At 34.5% G+C, this 13067-nt stretch overlaps 1 protein-coding gene across 1 annotated transcript; it reads left to right on the top strand.

Annotated features, from left to right (window-relative positions):
- The first annotated feature begins 7679 nt into the window (after positions 1–7679).
- ctsl.1 (cathepsin L.1) lies at positions 7680–12719 on the top strand. The gene is made up of 9 exons (XM_056476974.1): positions 7680–7787; positions 7980–8080; positions 9526–9668; positions 10117–10314; positions 10421–10612; positions 11678–11843; positions 12005–12110; positions 12200–12302; positions 12510–12719. Exons 2-8 carry the CDS (start codon positions 7981–7983, stop codon positions 12297–12299), a joined length of 1005 nt encoding a protein of 334 aa, XP_056332949.1. The 5' UTR covers positions 7680–7787; position 7980; the 3' UTR covers positions 12300–12302; positions 12510–12719.
- The last annotated feature ends 348 nt before the right edge of the window (positions 12720–13067 follow it).

Below are 13067 nucleotides of genomic sequence, written 5' to 3'. Positions count from 1 at the left end.
TATTATTTGTTTTTATTTTTCTTATACTTGTTTCTTTTATTCCTGTGTGTGTAAAGCACTTTGAATTGCCACTGTGTATGAAATGTGCTATATAAATAAACTTGCCTTGCCTAGCCTTGCCTTAACTGAGTATTATTTTTAGTACCCTTTCCACCACTGGTTACCAGTAACATTTTAAATTTAAATAAAGTACCATGTAACAAATATGTAGTGAATAAGTAGTTAATACATTGTCAAAACTGACTGTAATGTAAATAAATAACTAAATTTTGAATAAGTGCTATTTATTATCTAATAACTATATAGTTTACAATAAATAAATACTTTCTAATGAATCTGTTTTAGTATGTTTTAAAAAGGTCAACTTGACTCAACATTTGTGTCTGCCGGCTGAGACTTCTGTCACATGTCTGGAAAGTTGTATTGCTGTTATATGGCAATCATGTGTCAGATGGTAAAATGTAAAATATTTTTTTTTGTTGGCAGATAGTGTCTTTTCAGGATTTTAAGACACTGATGCAGTCAGTCACTTGACAGAAGTTATAAAGATTGTATTCTTCAAACATGTGATTAGAAATACTGCAAGCGCATGGCTTTTTGTCATCTGGTGCTTTCTCTGGTCATTTTTAGTGTACCTATTGTGCTTTAGATTTGTGCTTCAGGACCCACGTTTTACACTGAAGATCAAGTGATACAGATCCACAGTATCATTATTAATAATAATAATAATAATAATAATAATAATAATAATAATAATAATAATAATATTAATAAACATATACGTTTAACATTAGTCTAAATTATTAACTATGCACTTTACATTTTTATCTGCTGCCTGGCCATTTTCATAATTTTCAAGCTCATCACTTGTACATAGATTTGAACAGAACTAAGGCCAAAACATTCAGTACAATCAATGTACAATAGCTTTAAGTAACTAATATTGGGCTCTCCTCTCAAAATGAGAAAAAAAAGATCTGGGGCAAATAATATAAATGACAAATGCTGCAGTATTTTAGCATGCAATCTAAATATATATATATATATATATATATATATATACACACACACACACACAAACACACATATATACATATATATTACATATATACAAAGAGTTTATCATTGAATAAACCAAACTATATATAACATATCACAATAAATATCACATAACAAGGATATATTGGAAATATTCCTTTACATTTACAGTTCATGAGTGATGAGTGATGACTGATTCACGGCACTTACATATTTATTTAACAAAAAACAATATTAAACAAAAAAAAAAGAAAGTTTTCCAGTCAATCATTCAACCAATTAATTTTTAATCCTGCAATAATCAACAAGCTTACATATTTTAATCATAAAATTTTGTCTCAAAAATATGTAAGATATTGTGAAAAATGATCCAAAATAATCTAAACACATTATTGAAATAATTAGTGAGTTGAACCAATGACCCATGCATTAAGAGGTTAACATGAAAAATTGCGTAATGTATATTAAAGAGCTCAAATTCACAATATATATAGCTTGATAATGCCTAAAGGCAAGCAGATGAGCGCACAATTATGCAATACCCAATTGCCTTTTACCAATTTTACACTTTTGAACCTATTATTATATAAATGAATATAACTTTATAACTTTCATTATATAATTAATATATTATATTAAATAATATAACTTATTAACACATTCTTAATCTGGGCATACATGCTGTTTGTACAATCTCCATTGTCATTAATGTGAATTTGATCCTTCAGTATCACTGTTTTAGGACAAATGTATAGTTATAATTGGAGTTTTGCTTTCCAGGTGAGTATTAATATATACAGTTGAAGTCAGAATTATCAGCCTCCCTATTTATTTTCTGCCCCAATTTCTGTTTAGCGGAGCGAAGATTTTTTCGACACATTTCTAAACATAATAGTTTTAATAACTCATTTCTAATATCTGATTTATATTATCTTTGCCATGATGACAGTAAAGAATATCTGACTAGATATTTTTCAAGACACTTCTATACAGCTTAAAGTGACATTTAAAGGCTTAACTAGGTTAATTAGGTTAACTAGGCAGGTTAGGGTAATTAGGCAAGTTATTGTATAACGATGGTTTGTTCTGTAGACTATCAACAAAATGAGCTTAAAGGGGCTAATAATTTTGAACTTAAAATGGTTTTAAAAAAATTAAAAACTGCTTTTATTCTAGCCGAAATAAAACAAATAAGACTTTCTCCAGAAGAAAAAATATTATCAGACATACAGTGAAATTTCCTTGCTCTGTTAAACATCATTTGAGAAATATTTAAAAAAGAAAAAAGTTCAAAGGGGGGCTTAAAATTCTGACTTCAACTGTAGGTGTGACATTTTGTAAAAACTGTGACCCACCTGGATCTACTTATTTAAACTAAATAATATATAATGGAAACACATGCACTTATAGGATTTTAATGAGGAATAAGTCACATGTAAAAGCATACATTGCATGCTAAATAACAAGAACTACAAAACGCACACTAAGCACTTACAGCGGAAAAACACATACAAATGTGCAGCACGTGAACTGAAAGTACAGCCATATATGTTTAAAACCACCACAAAGAAGAAGTCTGTATTGTCCATTTCAACACAACACAGCTTACTGTCATGGTATGATCATGGGAACTGCAGCACATTACCATAAACCACGTCTGTGCCATTATCAACTAAGATTTTCTCTGTATCTTTAATCTCAATCATAATGACAGTGCAAAAACAGCATAGTAAGAGGCTCAAACCCATTTTAGCCCACCATGACCAATTTTTGAAAAAGCTCTAAAAGCATTGTTTTTCATTCAGTTTACATGACATACATTACATGCTTGCACAGCTAAAACAAAAAACTAGAGGTGGAAATTTGTTAATGGTCACATTTGTTTCCGGTAGTATTACAATTGTTACCAATTGCTAACAAATTATGTCTATGCAGTTTCCCACCAGTCACTTTTGTGACCAGGTATGACATATTTTTTATATGAAAAGAGGCATGAAGTTTGTGTTTTAGAAAAGTCTAATCACTAAAATGAAACTTGTGAGAAACAATTTAATTAAATGGGTTAATGATCGCCAGAAGCACAATGAGTTCACAGTTCACTCACTGCCAGAAAGATACAACTCATAAGCAACTCATAAAAACAAGAGAAGGTGAAGGAGGATATGTTCATAAGACAAAACATTTACAAAATGGAGGTAAACAGGATGTCTGGGGTTTAGTGAAACTTTTCAAAGAAATCGAGACAAGCTCTGTGTTTCAAAGTAGTTTGCATCTTCCCACTCATATGATGTTTTACATTAACAGGAAATCAAACGCTCAGCATCAATCACTGTATTTACAGCCTGCAAAACGAGAATTAGATTTTTTAAAAGCTGAAATCTATGTTTAAAAATAAAAGTATGTTTAAAATTCATGTGAAATTTTTTTTAAAGAGAAAGTGATGTTTAAAAGTAATTCTCTTTGTGTTGAATGAATCTTCATAAACGTGACTCATTCCAGAACTGCAGGTACATTTCTAGCATTTTCCATTCATTTTACTTTCCAAATTTTACATTTTACTTTTATTTATTCATTTTATAACTAGAATTATAAAAGTAAAAAGGACAAATTTCAGTGAAATGAATCCATTATTAGTATAAAAAGATAATTAATTATCATTTAAACCATAACAGAGTGGACAATAAGAGTTGACATGTTCCACCATTTCGTTCTTCAGCTCAAGATGATGGAATTTGATGTATTGTCATCAGATTCCTTCGGCTCAGTCCCTTTATTCATCAGGGGTTGCCACAGCAGAATGAACCGCCAACCTATCCAGCACAGTTTTACACAGCGGATGCCCTTCCAGCTACAACCCAGTACTGAGAAACACCCATAGACTCTCACCTTCACACTACGACCAATTTAGTTTATTCAACTCACCTACAGCACATGTGTTTGGACTGTGGGGGAAACAGGAGCACCCGAAGGAAACCCACAAAAACACGGGGAGAACATGCAAACTCCATACAGAAATGCCAACCCAGCCAGGACTCAAACCAGCGACCTTCTTGCTGTGAGGAGACAGTGATAACCACTGAGCCACTGTGCCACCCTGTCATCATATTATTGTTTTTAAAAAATGAATGAGAAATTCACTGAATATTACTATAACAGATTTGACTAATAAATAAGATATTATTGGTTTATCCCAAACATTTTGTACAAATGAATGAGAGAAGAATTAGGAAATGACTTCAGAGTCTTTCAGAGTTTCCCGCCAGAGGAAGTGATATCACTTGGAGCAAATCACATGCCTCTACAGGTGCTTTACAGATTGCCTTTTTAAAACCAATGTGAGTTTACCAGAACATAGGAACAGACACAAAATGTTTTTTTAGAACGGAAATTACAAATGCTTAATGCTGATTTTTATTTAACCTAGCGGAGTAAACACACACACTACATATGAATATGAATATGAATATTGCTGGTTTGAGCCCCGGCTGGGTCAGTTGGCATTTCTGTGTGGAGTTTGCATGTTCTCCCCATGTTGGCGTGAGTTTCCTCCGGGTGCTCCGGTTTCCTCCACAAGTCCAAAAACATGTGGTACAGGTGAATTGGGTAAGCTAAATTGTCCGTGGTGTATGTGTGTGAATGAGTGTGTATGGATGTTTCCCAGAGATGGGTTGCAGCTGGAAATGCATTTGCTGCGTTAAACATATGCTGGATAAGTTGGCGGTTCATTCCGCTGTGCTGACCCCAGATTAATAAAGGGACTAAGCTGAAAAGAAAATGAATGAATGAATATTTCATGATCATTAAAGTTGTATGAGCCAAAAGGCAGAGATAGGTGTAGTAATAGTCTAAGTTAATATTTCAAAACAAAATCACCCAAAATACACATGCAAACATTATTTTTAGAGATAACCTGATATAATTTGGGTTATTCATTTCCAAAAACATCCTTCAAATTGTGTTCTGAAAAATAACAGAAGGTTTATCTTGGAGATGCAAAACATCACCCATTTACGCTATATATTTATGTGCTACATTTATAGGCTTAATTGCAAATTCTTGCAGTGTCATGCAACGTTTGCTGTAATCCTGATTTTGTACAGTCAGCTCATGGCTGCAAAAGTGCCATGAGGGCACAAATCTAGTCTCAACTTACCTGAATCATGTTTGCTAAATGGGCCATACGTCTGCTGACACTAAACAATGTGAGAAAACACACAGACACACACATACGCACACACATACTAAATGTTTATATGGGATAAGGAACATTTGATTTGGGTATAAATTGATCTTTAAATTATTGTTAATCATTTTAAACCACTAACAGAGTTGAGAGTAACAGATTTATTATTATTAATAATTATTAATTATGCAGGATAAATATTGTTTGGGCTTCGCCGCTCAGATGTGTTTTCAAGAGTGGCACTGAATCCCATCATCGTCTACTTCAGCCAGGGCCCAAGATAATTGGGCTACAACACTAATCAATAAAGCTTTTTTTTTTAACCCTGAAGAGTATACCAGATTGGTCTTGATTTATCTCACCAAATTCAAATATTATTTATGTCAGTTAATAATATGCATTGCATGTAAAATATGAAGCATTTCTCCACACAATTGAGCAGCTAGTTTTCCAACATGCACACCACTTTCTATGTCCAGGACAAGGATCTGTTCATCAAAATCTCACTCACTACCCAATCAGAGTCGACCACTCATAAGTCCAAGCCAGGCTCTTTCTGATTACGTACCCCTATATACATTTCTGGAAAGAGCAAAATACCTCCCAGGAGCTACGTTTTTTTTTTTTTTTTTGCAGTTTTTGTTTTTGCGAGTTCACCAGAGGCTGCTGTGTGCGCTTTTTTTTTTAGATCTTAAATGTCTCTTACAAGTGCCATTCGAGCATGCTGTTCTAACGTAAATCCACCAGAGGCCTTTGTCGACTGACTGACTGACTGACTGACAAACCGACTGATTCAACCCCACCCCCACCCTCCTCCTTCCCTAAACCCAACCAATAGTGTTTTAAAAAGCACCGATTGACTCACCCACCTCCTCCCCCAATCCCAACCGCAGTGTTTTCAAAAGCAATCCAGAAAAAGAAAAGCCCCCTGATTTTTACCACGATTTCAGATTTTACCAAATTTTCACCCTGTTATTTACTTATTTATTTACTTATTTTATTTTTAGCTTTTGTTTTTGTCTTACCTGCTTTCTGGAACCGTTCTTCACTGGACCTAAACCCTGTTGTCACAGTCAACTCCACTCTGCTTCTCAAGTCCACTGACGCACATGTCGAGCTGCCAGACAAACTGGTAACAGTGGGAAAGCCATCCATACAGAGGTAAGCACTCAGCTGGTAAGGTGTCATATACCGCCCCGTAGCATTCATTTTAAAGATGATATGCAGCCATACGTAGCTCTGGCTACATAATTCATGATCTCCAGAAATGTATATTGGGCTTCATTGCATAAGTCTACAAAACAAATGGTGACTTGCGAAAACGAATCTTTAAAAATTCTTTTAAAAAAAGAACAAATATTGGGAATGTATGCGAATTTTTTTTTGAATATTTTACTTTTTTGTATTTTTGATGTTTTATGTAAAATTTCCATTAATTTCTATTAAGCTACATTCATTTTTATTGACTATAAAATACAATTCCACAGTTTCCCTCCAGTGAGCGTAATGGTGGTTTCTTACTATTGTTTTTTAAACACTTGTTTTTTGGGGTCGACAGCTTATAAAAAAATTTTATATATAAAAAATATAAAAAACAGATTTTTAGGTGGGTAGTGCTGTCGCCTCACAGCAAGAAGGTCCCTGGTTCGAGCCTCGGCTGGGTCAGTTGGCATTTCTGTGTGGTGTTTGCATGTTCTCCCCATGTTCGTGTGGGTTTCCCTTCAAGTGCTCTAGTTCCCTCCAAAAGGCCAAAGACATGCGCTATAGGTGAATTGGGGAAGCTAAATTGTCTGTAGAGTATGTGTGTGTGAATGTGAGTGTATGGGTGTTTCCCAGTGATGGGTTGCAGCTGGAAGGGCATCCGATGCGTAAACATATGCTGGATAAGTTAGCAGTTCATTCCACTGTGGCGACCCATGATTAATACAGTGACTTAGCCGAAAAGAAAAAGTTATTTTAGATTGTTGATTTTTCAGCTTGTTTACCGTACATCTTGTCACAAAGCAGGTTTTAAGACATTGTTCAATCTTTTTTGTTGTTAAAAATCAGAGGTAGCTCCCACCATGCATTGTCAATAGAGCTTGTTTTTCTCCCGGTGTGCGTGGTTTCAGGTTATGAAGTCTCTCACTCTGTTTCTATGCCAGTTCTGAAAGAATGTCACATGCAAGTTGTTACTGGAAACCTTGTAAAAACTGCAAGCTTAACAGAAAAAAGTATGACTTAGGTGTTTTTAGTGGTATGACTAATGAATTTTCTTTATAAAGGAACAACGTAATTATAAATATAACTTCTATACCACAAAGAAAAATGAACCTGGCTGATATTTACAGGAAACTTCCCTTCACAAAGTGTTCCCCGGCATTACACCCATATACACCACATGCAATATTGCTCTTACGCAATTTCCCTTTTTCATCTTTGCACTCAGCAATGCTCTTCTGTTTATGATTTTATGAGAGGCACCTGATCACCGACACCAAAGACTCCTATATAAACCCGGACGTTCATTCAGACAAATGCTGACACACAGGTGACAAGGAAATCTATAGATCCTGCACCACAACAAGTAAGTATTCAAACTCAGGTTAAACCAGATTTCAGTCCTCCTATGGAACTAAAAATACTGTTACTGTACTCAGGACAAATGTGTGGGTGCGTGACAGAAAACCTGAAATGATGACATCAGACACTTGAGTCTGTTTTATCTTATGCACCTCTATGCGACCTCACACTTGTCTGATTTCTTTTCTCTGTGCAGGATGAGGGTTCTGGTCGTTGCTGCTGCTTTTCTGGCTGTTGCCAGTGCTGCCAGTCTTTCTCTGGAGGACATGGAGTTTCATGCCTGGAAACTAAAGTTTGGTAAGTCCAGCTTTTTTTTTTTTTGCTGTAGCAAATTGCAGGTTCTCCTCAGTGACTGAATAACTTATTCAAAATAGGCAAGGCAAGTTTGGGCTATTTATATAACACATTTCATACACAATGGTAGGTGGTAAGTACTTTAAATAAAAATGATTTAATTTAAAGAAATTATAAAATAAGTAATTAAGAAATGGTTAAAAGGTTTAAAAAGAGAGATGTATAAATAGCATGATCAGATCAGCATCTGATCATTTCTGGAAGCTGCGGTTGGCATAGCAGCTGAGAGCAGATTCAGCATGCTTTGACTAAACTCTTGGAATTTCTTATTCTCTCAATTCTAATGATAGGAGTGATCTGTTATGTTTATATTCTGTGGGCGTAACTGTAATGCTTTGAGGTCCTAGGCCATTTAGTCATTTATAAACAAGTCATAACAATTTAAAATCTATTTTAATTAGAAGCCAATGTAAAGACTTGAGGACTAGTGTGATGTGCTTTGATTTTCTGGTTCTGGTCAAAATTCTGCACTGTAACAGCATCTTGAACTTTCCTCCAAAAACTTAAGAACTTAACTTAAAAAAGTTTTAAAAAGTTTTATTGATATTTTAATAGTTTTAGGTAATAAATCATCTGTGTTGTTGTTATGGTACAAAAACTTGGTAATATATTGCCAGTACTTTTTCGGATTACGGATTCAAACTTTTACCGATTATGGATATTGTTTCAAACCACTAAAATGTTAATAAAAGCACTCTGTAAAACTGTAGAGTTGAATTTTCAGCATTGAAAGTCGACAGAGCAGAGATGCTAATTAACAGATTTTTTTTTTTACAGTATAGTAGTTTATTGGCCAGTGAGGAGTCCGTTACACCTTGCTGCACGAACAAGTTTCTCCAAGTCTTCACTGGAAACAAAACATCTGATTCTTACAATGTTTTTGAGATGATAATACGCTGATTTTGCTGATTTGTCTGAATTTGCTGACTGCATCTGAAAATAGACAAAACAGACAAGCACTGTCATTCAGACTATGTGCAAACCCGATAAAGCTTTGATAAGCTCACGCATTTGTTCACGGTCTTCCTTTTCACTTCTTCAAGTTTCTATTCCAGTGGTACTTAAACTTGCACAAGAAATGACTTTCAGGGGTTATGGGAATAATGCTAGTCAAACAGGTTGTTTAAAGTATGTGTAAATGTGCCTCAGGTTGAGTTTGAACAAATGTCATTCATAAACAAAATCGCAAAAACTCAAACAGGTTTGAAACCAGAAGTGGAGGATGAGTAAATCTTGAAAGGTTTTCATTTTTGGATGAACTATCTTGGTAATTGTTTTCTAATAAATGCCAGTTAAACCTATTTTAACAAACCAAAACATTTTGCAGAGAATATAAGTTAATATTGTTTAAATCACAATGCATCATAAAATGTTCTCCTGTGCATTAGGAAAGAGCTACAGATCTGCAGAGGAAGAGTCTCACCGTCAGCTGACCTGGCTGACCAATCGCAAATTGGTTTTGGTCCACAACATGATGGCAGATCAGGGTTTGAAATCCTACCGGCTTGGCATGACATACTTTGCTGACATGGTAGGAAATTAAAACAAACTCAAAACACAGGTCCTTGTTAGTGACACTGATTACTATTATTAGTAAGAACATGTTGTGTATTTTTTAAATTAGAAAATATATATAAATAATTATTTGAAATGCTAAATCAAAAAACACTACTTTTATTTGTATATTGGATGATTTTGTGATTTATTACAATAATGGCTTTACATTTTATGTTGTGGGTAATTTTGCGATATATATTACATATGATATTAATATAGATTTTACACTCTTTTACCCTACAACTGACCTTTACTCTGGGTAAGAAAATACTTGACCACCAGGATATTTTTTTAATTATATTTATAATCTAACTATCTCAACAGAGTTTGTCTATATTATGTTTTGTTAATAACTCTTTAATTATTACCTTCATCATAAAACTTCAGAATTCATGATATTTCATCCCTCTGTCCTCTCTCAGAGTAATGAGGAATACAGACAGCTGGTGTTCCGTGGATGTCTGGGCTCCATGAATAACACTAAGGCCCGTGGTGGATCTACATTCTTCAGGCTGAGAAAGGCTGTTGTGGTGCCTGACACAGTGGATTGGAGGGACAAGGGTTATGTGACCGATATTAAAGACCAGAAACAGTGTGGATCATGCTGGGCCTTTAGTGCAGTAAGACCCACAATTTTCACCTTTACAAACAAATCTTAGATGCCAAATGAAAATGCTGCACGTATAGTTTCGCATTTATATTCATTTTCACTCTTTTGTCTGTCAGACTGGTTCTCTGGAGGGTCAGACATTCAAGAAGACTGGAAAACTTGTGTCTTTAAGTGAGCAACAGCTGGTGGACTGCTCTGGTTCTTACGGGAACTATGGCTGTGACGGAGGACTAATGGACCAGGCCTTCCAGTACATTGAAGCCAATAAAGGTCTGGATACAGAGGACTCCTACCCCTATGAAGCCCAGGTGAATCTTAATAATGTTTGGGAGAATAACTTTGGTTTTTGGACAGTGTGTGTGATGTGCAGTTACTATGGAAGGCAATTAAGGCCAAAAGCCTGTAAATTAACTTTTGGAGGGAAAATCCAAACTACACACACATAAATCTTTGTTCATGTGCTAAGTGTTTATGTTCATATGCAGGGAAATGGAAAATACTTTTAAAAGCAGTACGCTTTGTTTGTACAAAAAAGTATACCTATTTATAAATAACTTTAGTCATTTTAGCTAATCCTTATTCTCCACACAGGATAGTCCATATGGTTTTGATGAATAAATACAATCACTTATGTTTGCATGCATACATTCCAGTACACCATTATAATATCCATCATGTGGACCATCATCCATTATAATACCATAAATGTGTATGTGTGTATATATATATATATATATATATATATATATATATATATATATATATATATATATATATATATATATATATATATATATATATATACAGTTGAAGTCAGAATTATTAGCCCCCCTTTGATTTTTTTTTAATTCTTTTTTAAATATTTCCCAATTGATGTTTAACAGAGCAAGGAAATTTTCACAGTATGTCTGATAATATTTTTTTCCTCTGGAGAAATCTTAATTGTTTTATTTCGGCTAGATAAAAAGCAGTTTTTAATTTTTAAAAAAACATTTTAAGGTCAAAACTATTAGCCCCTTTGAGCTATTTATTTTTTCGATAGTCTACAGAACAAACCATAGTTATACAATAACTTGCCTAATCACCCCAACCTGCTTAGTTAACCTAATTAAGCCTTTAAATATCACTTTAAGCTGTATAGTTATATAGTAAAGTCTTTATTAGTCAGCTGTTGAGTGTGCGTGTTGACACATTGACATTGTCGAACTGTGTGTTTGTGTGTATGTTGACTTTTGGCCCCGATGGCCTTCCATACGTTCACCTTGACATTGGAGAATGCTTTGAAAAACTGTATGCCAACATATTAGTGAAATACAAACTATACTCAGAGCTTCTTAAATCAATCTGAATCGTTTACATTTTTCTCTAAACAGGATGGTGAGTGCCGTTTTAACCCGAGCACTGTTGGTGCCACCTGCACAGGGTATGTTGACATCGCCAGTGGGGATGAAAGTGCACTGCAGGAGGCTGTAGCCACCATCGGCCCCATATCTGTTGGCATAGATGCTGGACACAGCAGCTTTCAGCTCTATTCATCAGGTAACCAGTCTTTCTGAGAGAAAAACTACAAGGGCTAACATGTTCACAAGGGCTGAGGGTGTTTCGACACATTTAGAATTAAATAAAATTTTAATTAGATATACAATCGTTTAATCAAACTAAATAACTGACAAGCTGATGACTAATATGAATATTTACAGGTGTCTACGATGAGCCTGACTGCAGCAGCTCTGATTTAGATCATGGTGTTCTGGCTGTTGGTTATGGAAGTGACAGTGGTGATGACTTTTGGATTGTCAAGAACAGGTAAAATAAAAAGACAATAAATACATTTTTTAAATGAAAGTTTGGAGGTATCATAAACGTGTCAACTAACAGTTAAACTGTGAATTTAGCTGGGGTCTGGATTGGGGTGATAAGGGCTACATAATGATGTCGAGAAACAAGAACAACCAGTGTGGCATTGCCACTGCAGCCAGTTACCCTCTGGTTTAAAAAGTGAGTTCAACAAATTTGCTGATTTCATTAATTCACGAAACTGAATAAGTTTATTTGCCTATAGAAAAGAGAAGTAATTGAACATAAATAAATATTTATAAATGCTTAACATATAAAAGTATTACATTGCATATTTTAATAGTTTACTCTGCAGTTAGTAAAATAGATAAATAAACAAAATAAAATAAAGATGATTATTTTCTGCAGGAAAGAGCAACATGGATCTGGAGCACAGAGGAGAAAAGGGAAATGTGAACCATTTGAATGATTTTACCATAATACCTCAATCATAATTCATATTTGAATTAACATTTTAAATATTCTGATGAACTGACATTAGCTGTTTTCATTTTAATGCCCCTGTCTAGGAAAACACTATGTTAATTTGAAATAGGAAATAAAAATGTCTAAAACGTTTGACATTTGTGTGGAGTATATTTTTGCAGTAAAGCATAAAAAAAAACTCTTATTCTTGTTGTTTTACATTTTTGTTTTCAAAATTTACAATCAGTGCAATGCTTGGTTTACAGTATCCTTTAAAATTCATTGAAATACTTATGTGATAACAATGAAATGTGTATTTACATAGCGCATTTATCGTGCTCACTGACAGTATAGTGTTTCCTTTACTATATTGGGGCATTAGGCCTTACAGGCCGCAGGCTAAGCGCCCCCTGCTGGCTTCACTAACACCACTTCCAACAGCAACCTAGTTTCCCATGTGGTCACCCATTCAGGTACTGACCAGGCTCATCCTTGCTTAGC

This window comes from Danio aesculapii, chromosome 17 (assembly GCF_903798145.1).
Source record: "Danio aesculapii chromosome 17, fDanAes4.1, whole genome shotgun sequence".
In the NCBI taxonomy this organism is placed as follows: domain Eukaryota; kingdom Metazoa; phylum Chordata; class Actinopteri; order Cypriniformes; family Danionidae; genus Danio; species Danio aesculapii.
This window is presented reverse-complemented; position numbering and strand designations above follow the sequence as displayed.